We start from the raw sequence: 16,865 nt of genomic DNA on the forward strand, positions 1-16,865 counted from the left end.
TTGTGTCTCTTCATTTAGAAATTATTTTCATTTAACTACTTTTTTTTTAAAGTATAAGTTTATTTTATCTTTTAGAAGGAGAAAGGGAGTGAAAGAGAAGAAGAAAGTGGGGAAAGAGAGAAGAGAGAGCAGGGAGATGGTGTGGCATCCCATCATTTCACTGCTTTTTTTAATGAAAAAAAGCCTTCCACTTCAAATTCCTGAGGACAAGGCTGTTACCAAATGATCTGTGTCCATGTGCAGCTCTTTCATCTCAGGGAAGGTGGTGTTCCTCTCCTATTCAAGGTCACTGCTACCTGCCACCTGGCTCTGGTTTATCTCCTTCCTCCTCTGTTTATTGTTGTTATTTAAAAAAAAAAAACCTATTTATTTGTAAATAATTTTAGATTTATAAAAGTGTTGCAAATACAGAGTTTGCACATATATATATGTATGTACCCTTCACCCATCTCCCACAATGTTGACATCTCCCATAACCAGGATACATTTATCAAAACTAAGTAATTAATATTGCCACAATATTATTATTATCATTTTTTGAAACAGAGTCTCACTTTGTCACCCTTAGTCACGGCAACCTCACACTCTTGGGCTCAAGTGCTCTTGCCTCACCCTTCCAAGTAGCTGGGACTACAGGTATCTACCACAACGCTCAGGCTGGTCTCAGACTCCTCATCTCAGGCAATCTACCCACCTCAGCCTCCGAGAGTGCTAGGATTACAGGCGTGAGCCCCTGCACCCAGCTGTGGTACAATATCATTAACTAAAATGCAGACATTATGGTTCAGCGCCCATAGTTCAGTGGTTAGGCCCATAGCCGGCCACATGTACCAGGGCTGGTGGGTTCAAACCTGACCTGGGCCTGCTAAACAGATGCCATGGCACTCTTCCAAGGGTGACATAGTGACATTCTGTCTCAAAAAGAAAAAACAGACATTATATGGATTTCATTAGTTTTTGCATTGTTGTTCTTTTGCTGTTTCAGGGTCCCATGTACCTTACTATATTGCATTTAGTTCTGATTTTTAAATCTTTCCCCCTCTGTTCATTAATTTTTTTCTCACATCAATTTTTTTTTTTAGAGACGGAGTTTCACTTTGTCGCCCTCAGTAGAGTGCTGTCGTGTCACAGCTCATGGCAACCTCCAGCTCTTGGGCTTAGGCGATTCTCCTGCCTCAGCCTCCTGAGTAGCTGGGACTATAGGCGGCCACCACAACGCCCAGCAATTTTTTGTTGCATTTTGGCCAGGGCTGGGTTTGAACCCACCACCTTTGGTATATGGGGCCGGTGCCCTACTCACTGAGCCACAGGCACCACCCATCAATTTTCTTTTTCTTTTTTTTTTTTTTGCAGTTTTTGGCCAGGGCTGGGCTTGAACCCACCACCTCCGGCATATGGGCCGGCGCCCTACTCCTTTGAACTACAGGCACCACCCTTTTTTCTTTATTTTTCTGAGACAGATTCTCAAGCTGTCGCCTTGGATAGAGTGACACAGTGTCACAGCTCACAGCAACCTCAAACTCTTGGGCATAAGCAATTCTCTTACCTCAGCCTCCCAAGTAGCTGAGAGGTACCCACTACAATGCCCAGCTATTTTTCGGTTGTAGTTGTCACTGTTGTTTGGCAGGCCTGGGCTGGAGTCGAACCACCAGCTCTGGTGTATGTAGCTGGTGTCCTAGCCACTGAGCTACAAACGCCAAGCCTCTCATGTCAATTTGATCCTTCCAAAAAACAGAAACTCTTTGTTCTCATCCAGTCTCTTTTCTTCTCTAAAAATGGTTTACATAATAGTTCAGTAAACTAGCATCATCAATCAGTCTGTGATTTTTTAATAATCTGTGATGAAACAAGAAAAATGAGGATAGCGTAAAGAGTTTTTTTCGTTGTTGTTTGTTTTGCAGTTTTTGGCTGGGGCCGGGTTTGAACCCATCACCTCCGGTATATGAGGCCAGCACCCTACTCCTTTAAGCCATAGGTGCTGCCTGGCATAAAGAGTTTTTTATAAAGCTAAACTTACTTCATTTCAATGACCATCCTTTATTTATTTTATTTCATTTTATTTTATTTTTCGAGACAGTATCAAGCTGTCACCTTGGGTAGAATGCGGTGATGTCATGGCTTACAACAAGCGCCAACTCTTGGGCTCAAGTGATCCTCTGGCTCAGTTTTTCTGTTTTTAGTAGAGTCTCATTTTTGCTCAGGCTGGTCTTGAACTTATGAGCTCAAGCAATCCACCTGCCTTAGCCTCCCAGAGTGCTAGGATTACAGGTGTGAGCCACCACACCCGGCCCTTGTTCTTATTTTTATTTTATTATTATTATTATTATTATTATTATTTGCAGTGTTTGGCCAGGGCTGGGTTTGAACCCACCACTTCCAGCATCCATGGCCAGCACCCTACTCCTTTGAGCTGCAGGCACCGCCCTTGTTTTGATTTTTTTTTTTATCTTATAGCCAATTTATTATAATTATTATTTTTTTTTTTTTTTGAGACAGAGCCTCAAGCTGTCACACTGGGTAGAGTGCCATAGCGTCACAGCTCACAGCAACCTCCAACTCCTGGGCTCAAGCGATTCTCCTGCCTCTGCCTCCCAAGTGGCTGGGACTACAGGTGCCCGCCACAACGCCTGGCTATGTTTGGTTGCAGCCATCATTGTTTTTTGGCAAGCTCGGGCTGGATTTGAACCTGCCAGCTCAGGTGTATGTGGCTGGTGCCTTAGCCACTTGAGCCACAGGCACCGAGCCTATAATGTGATTTTTGGTCTTCTGGATATATACCTAGTAGGGGAATTGTAGGATCGAATAGCAGGTCTATGTTTAGATCTCTAAGTGTTCTCCAAACATCTTTCCAAAAGGAACATGTTAGTTTGCATTCCCACCAGCAATGCAGATGTGTTCCCTTTTCTCCACATCCATGGCAACATCTCTGGTTTTGGGATTTTGTCCTTGTTTTAATTTTTAAAGAATTCACTGGTCTTATGACACCCAAATGTGTGGCATTGTCTACTGTGAGCCTAGCCTCCTCACCTAGTTCCCCCTGGGTCCATGCCTGCAGTATATCCCAATTACAAGAGATGCTCAACGTGATTTGTATTCATCTTTTGTTACTGGTGTATATTGAGTATTACAACTTTAATATAGGTTTTTTCTTTCTTAAAATGTGTATACATTTTTTACACCCTCTGTATATTGTTTATCATCTATTGTTTTTCCTACTTCACAACATATTTTCAAGATTAAAAAAATATCAGTACATATGAATCTTCCCTAATGTACAAAAGCATCAGAGGATATCATTGTATGGATAGTTCATAACTTATTTAACTGGCTCTATATTGATAGGCATTAGGTTGCTCCCCCTCTGCTATTTATAAATAATGCTTCATACTTTGTATAAAATATGCATGTTTACCTGTAGAAAAAAATTGCAGTACTTGTAACTATTTAAAATAATCAAATAGGTCAAGCACAGTGGCTTGCACCTATAATCTCAGCACTTTGAGAGGCTGAGGTAGGAAGATTGCTTGAGCCCAGGAGTTGAAGACCAGCCTGGGCAACATGGTGAGACCTTTCCTGTACAAAAAGTAAAATAATTAGCTGGGTGTGGTGGTTAACACCTATATACTTGGGAGGCTGAGGCAGGAGGATCACTTGAGCCCAGGAGTTTGGGGCTACAGTGAACTATGATCATGCCACTGCACTCTAGCCTGGGCAATAGAGAAAGGCTGTGTCTCAAAAACAAAAAAACGAGACAAAATAATAAATAAACAAAATCCAATAAATATGTTGAAATGTACAAGATATAGGTAGTATACAGAGATAACAATGTGTGTCTCCATGAGTCTGGATAAAGAGACAGTTAAGTATGTACTCAGGGGACAACATTTATTGAACATTGACTATATTTCTGGCATTTCACTAAGCACTCTAATTACATTATTTCACTTAGTTCTCATAGAAATCTTAAAAGTAGATATTACTATTATCCCTATTGAACCTCACTGGTCACATAGCCAGTGAGGGGCAGAACTGAGGTTCCCTCGGGTGCCTGCGTGCAGTTGAGGAGTCATCACCCTGTGGGCCAGACACAGTGTTAGGTGCTGGAGACCTGAAGGTGAACAGGTATATGTGGTCCCTGCCTTGGGGGAGCAGGTGCTCTGGAGCAAGCAAAGGAAGACTGGAATAGCTTGGAAGGAAGGCTGGAGAGCCGGGTGCAGATCTGTAGGCACGTGGTCAGGGTGTTGTTTTAATGGAGCCTGCTGAAAGCGGGACCTGCAAAGTCACCTCTATGAGACAGAAAGGTCCTCAAGGCCAGACTAGACGCCCCAGTATTGGGTCTGTGTGACACCTGTGAGACACAAACTGTATGGGGACTGTGGACGGGAAGGTGGCCCTAGCCCAGACAGTCCATGGTGGTGTCTCCTGGTTAAGGATGGAAGCATTCCCTGTCATAGGCAATGCCACCGGGAATCAGGATCATCCATCTCCTTGCCTTTGCTCTGGGTCCTTGTGGACAAAGGCCCGTGGCCTGTGGGCCCAGAGCCATGACTGAGCAACTGAAAATTATGTGGGCTTGAGGGTTACATTTCTCAGCAAAAACAAGTAAAGAGACCTTCTGTGCGATCTGGCAAATACCAGCACAGCCCTGGAAGGTGATTCCAGTGTCTCGGTCCACTGGAAAGTCAGAGTCCTACTCAGAACAAGGGCCAGTATGGAGTGAGTCAGGTTGACCAAGGTGTGCTGTGGGCGCCTCCTGGCTGGCTCCAGGTGGCACTAGGTCTTGATGCTCTCCTCTTCCTACAAACCGCAGCAGATTAGACCTGAAGAAATCTCCAGTGCAGCTAGATGAGAAGACTGCCCAGCCAGGGAAAAGGCCCATCAAGACAGGTGTATAAACACATGTATCTTAGTCATGATTCAGGAATAACCGTGAGACCCCTGAGGAAGAAAATCTTTGCTCTGTCACTTTTTTGACTATGGAGAGACAGATTTTCCCTTGTGTTCCACTAACTGCCTACAACCATGGTTCTGAGTTCCAGCCAAGAAGGTCAAGCACCTGGAAATCAGGATGAAATCCGGATGCCAGGCCCAGCCACTGAGTGTACAATTTGGTAGGTCTGAGATGGAACCACCACTGGTGCCCTTTACACACTTCATTGTGTCTGCAGTGACCCAGTTCTAAGGGTTTGGTCTAGGAATTTTCTTTTCTCTCTTTCTTTATTTTTTTTTAAAACAGAGTCTCACTTTGTCACCCTCAGTAAAGTGCTATAGCATCATAGCTCACAGCAACCTCAAACTTTTGTGCTCAAGCTATTCTCTTGCCTCAGCCTCCCAGGTAGCTGGAACTACAGGCACCCGCTACAACGCCCAACTATTTTTTTAGAGACAGGGTCCTGTTCTTTCTCGGGCTGGTCTCGAACCTGTGAGCTCAGGGCAATCCACTGTCCTGGGCCTCCCAAATGTTAGGATTACAGGCATGAGCCACCATGCCCGGCCTTGGCCTAAGAATTTGATAAATGAATATTAAAATTCTATAGATAGGGCGGCGCCTGTGGCTCAGCGGGTAGGGCGCCGGTCCCATATGCCGGAGGTGGTGGGTTCAGGCCCAGCCCCAGCCAAATTAAAAAAAAAAAAAAAAAAAAAATTCTATAGATAAAATGTTTGCAGAGATACTAAAAGGCTGGAAGCTTGTTGGGGGAGGCGTTCTTATCTTCACTGTACACAGGCAGTGTGGTGCATTTAAATCAGCACTATGCCAGAGAGCTGGCTTCTGTTCTTAGCTCAGCTACTCCCCACCATGAGCCTTGAGCCGCGTCCTTTACTCTTATGTGTCCTTTTTGACTCTAGTTTCCTCACCTGCAAAAGGAAAGATTTTAACTATTTAAGCCCTAGAATTCCTTGCAACTTCTGACGGTGTATTAAATTACACACCACCAGCAGGGGGAGCTAAATCCCGGACTGGTTGTGCTTTGGATCCAAGCAGCTGGAAACAGGTGGGTTCCTTGCATTTTGCAACCTGCCAGCTTCTGAGCACAAGAACTCCTGGGTTTGGGGGAAGGGGTCATAGATGAGGGCATTTTGTAAATCAACTTATAATATAAAACAAAATTGTAAGTAGTTTCATTATACAATATGATGAGTCGTAGTGGAAATTTTAGCTTTCCAGAATTCCTTCCTTTTCCCCCAACCCTTGTAGTTTTCTCCCTAATCTCCATTATACAAAACACACTGATATCTTCAAATGTGCAACAATGGGATAGTAAGCTACATTAGTGATGGAGTTTGGATCTTTTAAGGAAGGTTCAGACAAAGAAATGTCTTAATATTGAAAAACAAACAGATCTGCCTGGACACCAGTGGTTAGGGCACTGGCCACATGCTCTGCGACTGGTGGGTTTGAACCGGGCCTAGGCCTGCTAAACAAAAAAAATAGCTGGGCGTTGTGTCCGGGTCCCTGTAGTCTCAGCTACTTGGGAGGCTGAGCCAAGAGGATTACTTGAACCCAAGAGTTTGAATTTCCTATGAGCTAGGACGTCATGGCACTCTACCTAGGGCAACAAAGTGAGATAACTATCTCAATAAAAAAAAAAATCATCTGAACCTTCCTTAATATTAAGACATTTTCTAAGAATTTTCCTTTGTTATTTATATTTAGATTATACTGTGATCTAAGTAGAGAAATTTTTTTGTTGTTGTTATTGAGACAGAGTAGCTGAGACTACAGGCGTCCACCACAATGCCTAGCTATTTTTTAGAGACAAAGTCTCACTCTGGCTCAGGCTGGTCTGGAACCTGTGAGCTGAGGCAATCCACCCACCTGGCCTCCCAAGTGCTGGGATTATAGACATGAGCCACTGTGCCTGGCCCTTAAGTTAGTTTTAATTTTTAAAAATAGATAGGGTCTCACTGTGTTGCCCAGGCTGGTATTGAACTTCTGGCCTCAAGCAATTCTCCTGTCTTGCCTTCCCAAGTAGCTGGGACTACAGGCGCACTGCTGTGCCTGCCTAGAGTACTTTTAGAAGAGCACGAGATGTAGAAGAGTGCTGGCTGCTTTCTGTTCAAAAGTGACTGTAGTGGGATAATGAAGTACAGATGATGCTTATATGTTCCTTTCTCCTCAGGAGGAAGGAAGTCAGAATGCTTGGAGCAAAGCATGGCAGTGGCAGGGCCAGGCCAGGGTTGGTGTTAGTACAAGTTTGGCTGTTTGGGGTTGCGGTAGGGTAGGTAGTGGGAGGCTGGGTGTGGGCCATGCTAGCTGCAGTGATGATCCATGATAGGGACACAGCAATCAGGGCAAACTCAACTCACCTTCAGATGGCTGTTGGATGTGTTTAGGGGCATCTGCTCCCTGGTGCTCACGTGGGGTTGCAGCTTGGGAAGGATAGGCAGAGATGGTGGTGGCAACTGGCAGAGCATGTCTGGGTTGGGGCAGAAGCAAACCCAGCTCCTTTGAACATGAGTGTGTGTTGGGGGTGGGGTTTGGTAATAGCTCAGGCCTCCATCCCAGGGACACGGGAGGCATCTCACAGGTGCATTCAGGGACCTACACCCAGCACGATCTCTGAAACGCTCAGGGTTTCAACCCTTAGGTGTGGTGCTGCCCACCCCAGACCCATGCTTGCCCACAGATCGGGATGAGCGAAGGCTCTTGTTTTCCCTGCCTCCCACTGGCCAGGGCTGGTTGCTCAGGGAATGCCTAGCAACACTGTGCCCTAAGAATGTAGGTGGGTCTACTTCTCTTGAGTTTAGTTTCAATGATCTGGAGGGATAGGACATTCCAGAACTCTCTCTGAAAGGATGACCAGAATTGTAACTAATGCAACGTTGTTTTTAATTTTTTTTAATTTTGCTTTTAATTTCAGCTGGCTTTCACTCTTCTTAGTTTGAAGGATTTATTTTTATTTTTTTTCCTTTTTCTTCCTTTAGTGATTCTCTTGCCCTTTGCCTCCCAAGCATGAGCTGGGATTACAGGTGCCGGCCACAATGCCCGGCTTTTTTTTTTTTTTTTGGTAGAGATGGGGTCTCACTCTGGCTCACTACAGCTCATGCTGGTCTTGAACCTCTGAGCTCAGGAATCCACCCGCTTCGGCCTCCCACAGCCCTAGGACTACAGGCGTGAGCCACCACGCCCGGCCTAATACAACATTTTTTAAAAATTCACCTTACATTTGGGCTTTTTTGTTTCATTCCATCATCAGTACAGAACATATTATACTTCTTTAACTGAGAATCTGTTTTCTTCAATATTCTGTTGGTATCCCTCATACCTGGCAAATACAGGTTCTAAAGAAATGCCTGTATATGTGGATAGAGGATGGGCGAATGATTTGGTACTTTAGGTCTTTAAATTTGTCTAAATGATTAATTAGAAAAGAGAAAGTACATTTTCTCTGGCCTTAAGCTCTGTAAACATGAATTAATCAGTCACGTTATTTGCTGTCAGCAAATACGTGTTCCTTGATATGCCTGTGTTTGTATGTGACTTCCGATTCTTCCATTCTGTGAATTGAGGGTCTTTCCTGGCCTTCCCAAACTCCCAATTATGGCAACTGAACTGTCCACCCAGTAGTTTACTACCCACGAGGCCTTTCTTTTTAGAGTTTTCTGAGACTTGGGTAAGGTGGCATGCTGTTCTTTCTCTTTCCTGCTCACTAATTACATATGTTCTAGTACTTTACATATGTTGTTCCTAGTCCTTACAGCATAAAAATGTTTCTTACTTCCATATGAGCATAATAACTATTATTTACTGAATATCTACTATGTGCTAAGCATTCAGTGCACATAATCCATTGTAATCCTTGAAACAGACTTGTGAGATGGGTAGAGGCTGTCTTGTCCTGATTTTATAGAAGAGGCGGTAGAGGCTTAAAGTACACAGATCATGAGGAGCAGAGCCACATACTGCCCCTGAGCTGTCTCACTCCATGGCTGATGTTCTTTTTTTTCTTTTTTGAGACAGAGTCTCACTTTGTCACCCTCAGTAGAGTACTGGGGCATCACAGTTCACAGCAACCTCAAACTTTTGGGCTTAAGCGATTCTCTTGCCTCAGCTTGCCACAACGCCTGGCAATTTTTTGTTGCAGTTGTCATATTTAGCAGGCGTGGGCCGAGTTCAAACCCACCAGCCCTGGTGTATGTGGCTGGTGCTGAACTATGGGTGCAACACCGGGCTATTTTTTAGAGAGAGGGTCTTGTTCTTGCTCAGACTGGTCTCGAACTCCTGAGCTCAAGCCATCCACCTGCCTTGGCCTCCCAGAGTATTAGGATTACAGGCATGAGCCACTGTGCCTGGCCACTGGCTAATTAAAAAAAAAAAAAACTTTTGTAGCTATGGAGTCTTGCGGTGTTGCTCAGACTGGTCTCTAACTCCTGGCCTAAAACAATCTTCCCACCTCAGCCTCTGGAAGTGCTGGCATTACAGGCGTGAGCCAGTACATTCAGCTTCCTGGCTTGACTCGTAATTGATATTGTTTCTTATTTCACTGAGAAATTAGAAGCAATCGTAAGAGAACTGCCTTGTTCCCTGTCAGGGTTAGCAGTGCCTCCTACCTCTCCCCATTTTCTCTGTTCCTTAGAGTTGATAAATTCTTTTTATTGTTACCCATGGACAAACCTCCACTTCTGGCTTCCCGCTCCTCTGCTCGTGCAGTTGTCCCCTTTCTGTCCTGCATCGTTAATTTGATTCCCTCTACTGGATCATTGTCATCAGCACTGAAGTATAGTTTTAAAACAAATTGCCTTGACTCTACTCCCCCTTCTGTTCTTTTTTTTTTTTTTTTTTTTTTTTTTTTGTAGAGACAGAGTCTCACTTTACGGCCCTCGGTAGAGTGCCGTGGCGTCACACAGCTCACAGCAACCTCCAACTCCTGGGTTTAAGCGATTCTCCTGCCTCAGCCTCCCGAGCAGCTGGGACTACAGGCGCCCACCACAACGCCCGGCTATTTTTTGGTTGCAGTTTGGCCGGGGCCGGGTTTGAACCCGCCACCCTCGGTATATGGGGCCGGCGCCTTACTGACTGAGCCACAGGCGCCGCCCTGTTCTTTTTTTTTTTGAGACAGAGTCTTACTTTATCACCCTGGGTAGAGTGCTATGGCATCGCAGCTCACAGCAACCTCAAACTCTCGGGCTTAAGCGATTCTCTTGCCCCAGCCTCCCAAGTAGCTGGGACTGCAGGCACCCACCACAGCAACTGGCTATTTTTTGCTACAGTTGTCATTGTTTAGCTGGCCCAGGCTGGGCTCGAACCCACCAGCCTTAGAGCATGTGGCTGGTGCTGCAACCACTGTGCTACGGGCGCCGAGCTCCCCCTTCTGTTCTTAAGGCAGTTTTCTTTTTTTTTTTTTTATTGTTGGGGATTCATTGAGGGTACAATAAGCCAGGTTACACTGATTGCAATAGTTAGGTAAAGTCCCTCTTGCAATCGTGTCTTGCCCCCATACAGTGTGACACACACCGAGGCCCCGCCCCTCCCCCGTCCCTCTTTCTGCTTGTTGTACTGGCTTCTCTGCTTCTTCAGTTCCTCCTGACTTGGACTCACTCTACCAGGCATTCGTCCCCACCAGGCCATGAAATTGCTCTTGCCAAGGCCGTCCTTGTGTATCATTTTGCAAAATGGACCAGTCATTTTTTAGTTCTCATCTTGCCATGCAACATGCTAGCTGCAAAGGCATTTGGGAAATCTTCTCCCCTCCGTAATTCACAAAGACAACTCCATCTAGCATAAGGCAGTTGAAATGGGTGTTGAGCAGATCAGTCCACAGCATCCTCCTTGGTCTTATCTTTCGGCCATTCTCATCCAAACACACTCTTCTTCCCACACTTAAACTTTGAATGCCCTTGCCACTGGCATGTTGGATACAGCCTAGCCTTTGTCAAGCAGACCTCCCTGCAGGAGTCGTGGAAGGAAGATGTGAGCAAGGCGAGGCAGCCTCCACACACACAGAGACCAGCTTTCATGGCAATAGTGCTGGAGGCACCCGGGAGGGCCTCGGGCCTGGCTCAAGGTATCCTTGCGTTCATCACAGGTGCCTTGTTGGGGAGCAGAAGTTAAATTTCTACTGGAACAGTCTGTTTTGTTTTTCAATCTGTTGTTGTTCATGGCTATATAGCATTGCACCTTTCCCTCTTACTTTACTAGATATTCTGTGAGCTACCTCTTACCTACGTTGCATCCCTTTATGCTTAAGCTACCTAGAATAGGCTCTGCAATTTGACACCAAGAGCCCTTGTCCAATACAATAGGCATTTCATACAGGGGGATGAGTGCATAGGCTACTGAAAATTGTGGGGCAGTTCACCCCACACTAAATGGCCCCAAACTACAGGGATTCTAGTTTATAATTCTCTTTTCTATTTTTCTCTTGCCATTCATTTCTCACCTGTCATTCTTCTCTGCCTTCAGTATTGTGCCTCTGATAGTATCAGCCGCCCTTCTAATTTGCTGTGGCTAAACTGCTAAAGGTTAACAGCTGCACATGAGGTGAAAATGAATCCTAGGGAAAGAAAGAATGTCCAGGCCTTTCCTGCAGAATCAAGCGTATAGATTTAAGCACTCTGGTTCCTGACAGCTGTTTTAGCCATTCAAGTGCCTTTTTTTCTTTGTCACTATGTGCCTATGTTTCCAGAGGTTCTGACCTCTCTTTAAACAGAGCACAACTGGATTCAGTATTGTGGACTCTCAGAGATTGTTACCATGCCTCTCTCCTTTTCCTGTTAAGTGGTAGAGTTGCCCCATAAAACATTTTAAATGGTGAAAGTAATTTTAACCTAATTTTTATTATATCAGTAATAAGGTGAAGTCTATTATTCACAGGCAGGTAATCTTCCCTGTAGACAATCTTCACTATAGGCAATCATTATCTATGGATAATCTGATTTCCCACCCCATTATTGATCTTTGAAGAGTTCATCAGCTTCTTGCCTTTCTTGGCAGTGAATATAGGAATCCTCCCTCCCCCCAACAAGCTTCTACCCCTTAAAAAATTTTTTTTAAGTGGTGGGCACCTATAGTTCCAGCTACTCGGGAAGCTGAGGCAAGAGAATCACCTAAGTTCAGGAGTTGGAGGTTGCTGTGAGCTGTGATGCCACAGCACTCTACCAAGGGTGATAAAGTGAGATTCTGTCTTTAAAAAAAAAAATTTTTTTTTAAGTTGTATAAAACATTTAATTTATTGGTCTTTGGGGGTAATTAGGTGCATCACCACTGTATTAAACTGAGCCATTAATCTTGTAGCTTCATCAACATTAACTGGTTCACTTTGATGAGGCTGCTGAGGATCAATTCTTTCTGTACAGGTTTCAGGGAGTGGCCTTTGAGAAGCGTACAAGTTCCTTTTGTATATTTACAAAAGCTTTATTCACTCTATTAACATTTTCATCTTTCATAATATTTATCTTCTGAAGATTAGTGGTAACTGGTTTTGCTTTGTAGGCTTGAAGTTTTTTTGGCAGGCTATGTGAAATACATGCCTGGACTTCTGCCTCTTAATTTGTTCTTGGCTATTGGCAGATGTTTGATATCCACACGCAACTTCCTAGAGTTCCGGTGACACCATTTGCATGCGTCCAGCCTTGTAACATTTATTGAAACGTTTTACCTGGACAATTTTAACACCCATTCCTCAAATTCTTAGGCCAAACCCTTAGAATTGGGTTACTGTAAACACAATATAATGCACTAAGGAGACCAAGAAAAGCAAGAGAAATGAGAGAAGTCAGTTACCTGGGCAATTCGTGGAAGTTCCTACACAGGGGGCATGTGAGACAGGGCCAGTGTGCCCTGGCACCACCAGTGCCTAGCTCTCTCCACTTCCATATTGTCACATGTGACAACCCCCAAATAGAGGAGATATAAGGGAAAATCAGGCTGGTGATTAACTTCCTCAGATGCACGTGTGGCATGTGGTGGAGCTAGGAAGTGTCCATCACTGAGGACTTCTCACGGCACACGTCTGTGTCACCACTGTGTAAGGCCGAATATCCCAGCGCCTTTAAGTTTTACTTCTATAAACCAAAATCCATGGCTGTCACTAAAGTCAGAGACACTAAAGAAAGCTAACTGATACTTTAACATCAGGAAGGATCTGGGGGTGTGTTAGGTAAGGGGCCAGGAAATCTCCTTTTTAACAGTGTGTAGTAGCAGGAGACTAATGAGAGTAGATGCGTAATTAATACTGAGGTAGTTGTAATATTAAGAAATCTTAGGTAAATGGAAGCTGAATTATGGCAGCTTTGAAATTGGTGGGAGGGCAAAATAGTTTCGTACGGATACATTGGGCTAGGGAGGGCCTTGTCTGTCCTTAACTTTGTGGCCCTTAATTAAAAGCCCTCAGACCACAGATGAACATCCAAGTGACATTATTCTTGGAGAATGGCTGACTTTGCCTTGTGGCATCTAGGCTCAAGGAACAGGCAGGATCTTGCAGTCTCCTCTGGTGCTGGGTGTAGTAGCAGGTATGCCAAAACTCAGAGCAAAACTTGTGGATGGGATGCTGGCTCCTGAACGGTGGATTTCAGCCATGTTGATTGGCAGTCTCTGAGGGCGGCTTTGTTCATTGGTGCATTTCATGCCTGCAGTGAAGGGAGCGGTTACCTGCATAAGCCCAGGACTGGGGGAGAACTGGCTTAACCAAGGGTTTAAAATGAGTGTAAACAACATGAGTTATCAGCATTTCCACCCCAGAAACTTATGCAGCACCGGGTGGAAGATTGGTCAGCTATACCATTGTTAGCCTCTATTATGGGGATAACTGGAAATTAGTGACATAATGTTGTATAGGAAGCCAAATTGTCTATAACTATTTTGCATTTTAGATGAGCTCAACACTTGGCTTATTCCATTGATCAAGTACTGCTTTATCCTTTAGACACATGGTTGCGCTTAGATGATTGGTGGACTTGCCTTTTTCCTCAAAGAGGAGGTTTCTTAAGGCAAGGCCTGGGTCTGACTCACCTTCATGCACACACAGGAGAGGGGTGGTGACTTTGTGAGTAACACCTGTGTGCTGTAACTACCTCTGACTTTTTCCGCCCACAGTTATGCATGTCTGAGAAACTGTGGGAGCAGATAGTCAAGTCGTCCTGCGACACCATCACTCCGGACATGCAGGCCCTGGCAGAGGACATGGGCTGGAGGCAGATGTTCTTCACCAACAAGCTCCAGCTCCAGCGGCAGCTCCGCAAGAGGAAGCAAAACCACGGGAACCACAGAGAGAAGCCATTATAGGGGCACATTTTCCTGCTAGCGGGGACTGAGGCATGGCTGTGTTTCTCGTCCATGTCCAAATCTCTTCCAAAGAACTCAGAGGTTTTGCTGATTCAGGGAGCCATTTGAAAAGCACAGGGGATCTGCATACAAATGCAGCAGAACCTGCCTACCTAGTGCCTTGTTTGAATCACTATGTATCATTTTAACTGTGGCCCAACCACGTACAAGGGCTATAGGACAGGAAACCTGCCCTATCCTGACACCCATTGAGGCTTCCGCTGTGTATATGCAATAAATGATTATTAACAGGTTCAAAAACAAATCAGTTACCTACTTTATCTAAGCATTCAAAAGCATAACTGGTCTTTTGAATTCTTCTCTGGTGTTATGTCATCTGAGCCCATCCATGGAGTAGTTAGCTGAGTGGCTCCCCGGGAAATTGAGGGGCAGGTGCCACAGAAGACAGTGGGGTGAGTGTAGCTGCCTTCCCCACTTTGTCCTTGTTTTGTTCCATAAAGTCTGTATTCGGGGCCCTGTCCCAGGACTCCAGGCTCTGTGTCCCCCAGTAGACAGACTCTGACCTGGCACTGGGGCTTGACTGGAGAAGTCCAGGCATTCTGCTTGCAGACCTGGTTCAAAGTATAACTTTCCAGGACATCACATTGTTAAATAAACCTGTAAACAGTTCTCAGAGGGATGCTGTTTCCTGGAGGAAGGGCAGCTGCACTTTTCGAAAAGATTTTAAAGAAAGTCTGTGGGTAACTAAGTGAAAATAGAAGTATAGTTTGCATTCTTTTAACATGTCTGAGGGGTAAAAACAGTGCAGTTTTGGGGGAGAAAGGTCTACCTTACTGAGAAGGGTCATTTAAAAATTCTTTTCTCCCTACTCTTTCAGTTAATTACGCCTGGATAATTAACTAACTCACAGCAGCAAATAATCTAATGACTTTTTTTAGATCACAGAGCAAAGTAGCTTTCTTTCTCTACATCATCTTTTTTTTTTTTTTTGAGACAGAGTCTCACTATGTTGTCCTCAGTAGAGTGCCGTAGTATCACAGCTCACAGCAACCTCAAACTTTTGGGCTTAAGTGATTCTCTTGCCTCAGCTTCCCAAATGGCTGGGACCACAGGCACCTGCCACAATGCCTGGCTATTTTTTTGTTGTAGTTTCATTGTTGTTTAGCAGGTCCGGGACAGGTTGGAACCCACCAGCCCCAGTGCATGTCACCAGCGCCCTAATCACTGAGCTATGCCAAGCCAACGCATCGTCTTATTAATCTTATAAGGCTTTCTTCTCTGTCGCCTCCACTCTTCTACCCAGGAAAAATAATGTACATCCTGTGCCAGGGACACTCCCCAGGATGTACCAGGCCCTCCCAAATGGACTCTGCCCCTTCTTCCCACCTAAGTCCTTTCAGAAGGGCTCAACAGCATGGCTTAGTGACAGATTTTTTTTTTTTTTTTTTTTACCATTAAAACTTATGTTACTATCAAACTGGATTTTAGCCCCCATTCACATACCCTTAAAACCCGGTCACCTGGGCAGCGCCTGTGGCTCAAAGGAGTAGGACACTGGCCCCATATGCCGGAGGTGGTGGGTTCGAACCCAGCCCTGGCCAAAGAAAAAAAAAAACCCAGTCATCTTACTCCCCAGTGCCAATGTGACATTCTACCTAGCCCTCTCTGCTTCTCACTGTTACAAGTCCACAGTCCTAAGTGTCCAGCGACATCTATGAAATCAAGTGCAATCTGTTTCCTGGCAGATGAGGAGCCATCAGAGTTGCATTTGGATTTAGTCCAAGGACAGAGCAAAGGTTTGTCAAGAGACCCCAGCCTCATTCCCTGGCCAGGAGAGTCTTCCAGGGTGCGTGTGGATGACTGGCAGGCAGCTCCGAAAGCAGGAGGGTATGTCTGTCCCTGAGCTTCTGGACATCACTCGTGACCTGGTCTCCAGTGACAGAACACAGGTTAAAACCATGAGTATGCACACACGGCCGCAATTTAGTATGTTGACATAATTTGTAAGTGTATAACTTCAACTCATTTGTAACATCAGTGTGAAGTGTCAGGAGCTTAAAGCTTCACATGTAGTGTTTTATCAACAAACTGAGATTCTGAAATCGAATGATGAGCATTATAGTCAACATTCAACATGAATCAATAAGAACACAAATATGGCCACTTGAAAACACTATATAACTACATATATCCAATACATATGATTTATGTTTTACATACAATATATACTTACATGTAGTATACAACACATAACAAAATATTAAAAAGATGCTAAATTATAATTTAAAATATGTTATTAATAGATTAACTATTGTTAAATAACAGTTAATATATATTATTTTAGTAATTATTTGCCCTCATAATTTGAGTGCCTTATTACTTGATTACAATTATTTTTGCTAAAATATTAACAGTATCATCAAGCTGACATCCTGTACGTCACCAGCATCCTTAGTGGGTGAAACATTCTTCCTTTCTACCGCCCTCATCACCCAAGGTCCCACTGATGATTCCATCTGATGGAAGTAGGTAGCGATGGTCTTCCTCTGCCCTTGTTAATGGCTTTCATGTGAATGGATAAATCTGCCTCACTTATGATATAAGATTTCAAGAGTGAAATGCCACAGTATTTTATCAT

At 44.4% G+C, this 16,865-nt stretch overlaps 1 protein-coding gene and 1 pseudogene across 1 annotated transcript in view; one reads left to right on the forward strand and one right to left on the reverse strand.

Annotated features, from left to right (window-relative positions):
• The window catches only part of FBXO36 (F-box protein 36), an 87,333-nt gene extending 70,840 nt beyond the window's left edge, over positions 1 to 16,493 (forward strand). Inside the window, exon 4 of the mRNA XM_053596402.1 lies at positions 14,039 to 16,493. Coding sequence (XP_053452377.1) covers positions 14,039 to 14,227 — 189 coding nt within the window. The 3' untranslated portion in view covers positions 14,228 to 16,493. The remainder of the gene's footprint in view (positions 1 to 14,038) is intronic.
• On the reverse strand, positions 12,171 to 12,817 carry LOC128590418 (ribosomal biogenesis factor-like; annotated as a pseudogene).
• Positions 16,494 to 16,865: the final 372 nt, after the last annotated feature.

Source organism: Nycticebus coucang, chromosome 7 (assembly GCF_027406575.1).
Source record: "Nycticebus coucang isolate mNycCou1 chromosome 7, mNycCou1.pri, whole genome shotgun sequence".
NCBI classification, from domain to species: Eukaryota; Metazoa; Chordata; class Mammalia; order Primates; family Lorisidae; genus Nycticebus; species Nycticebus coucang.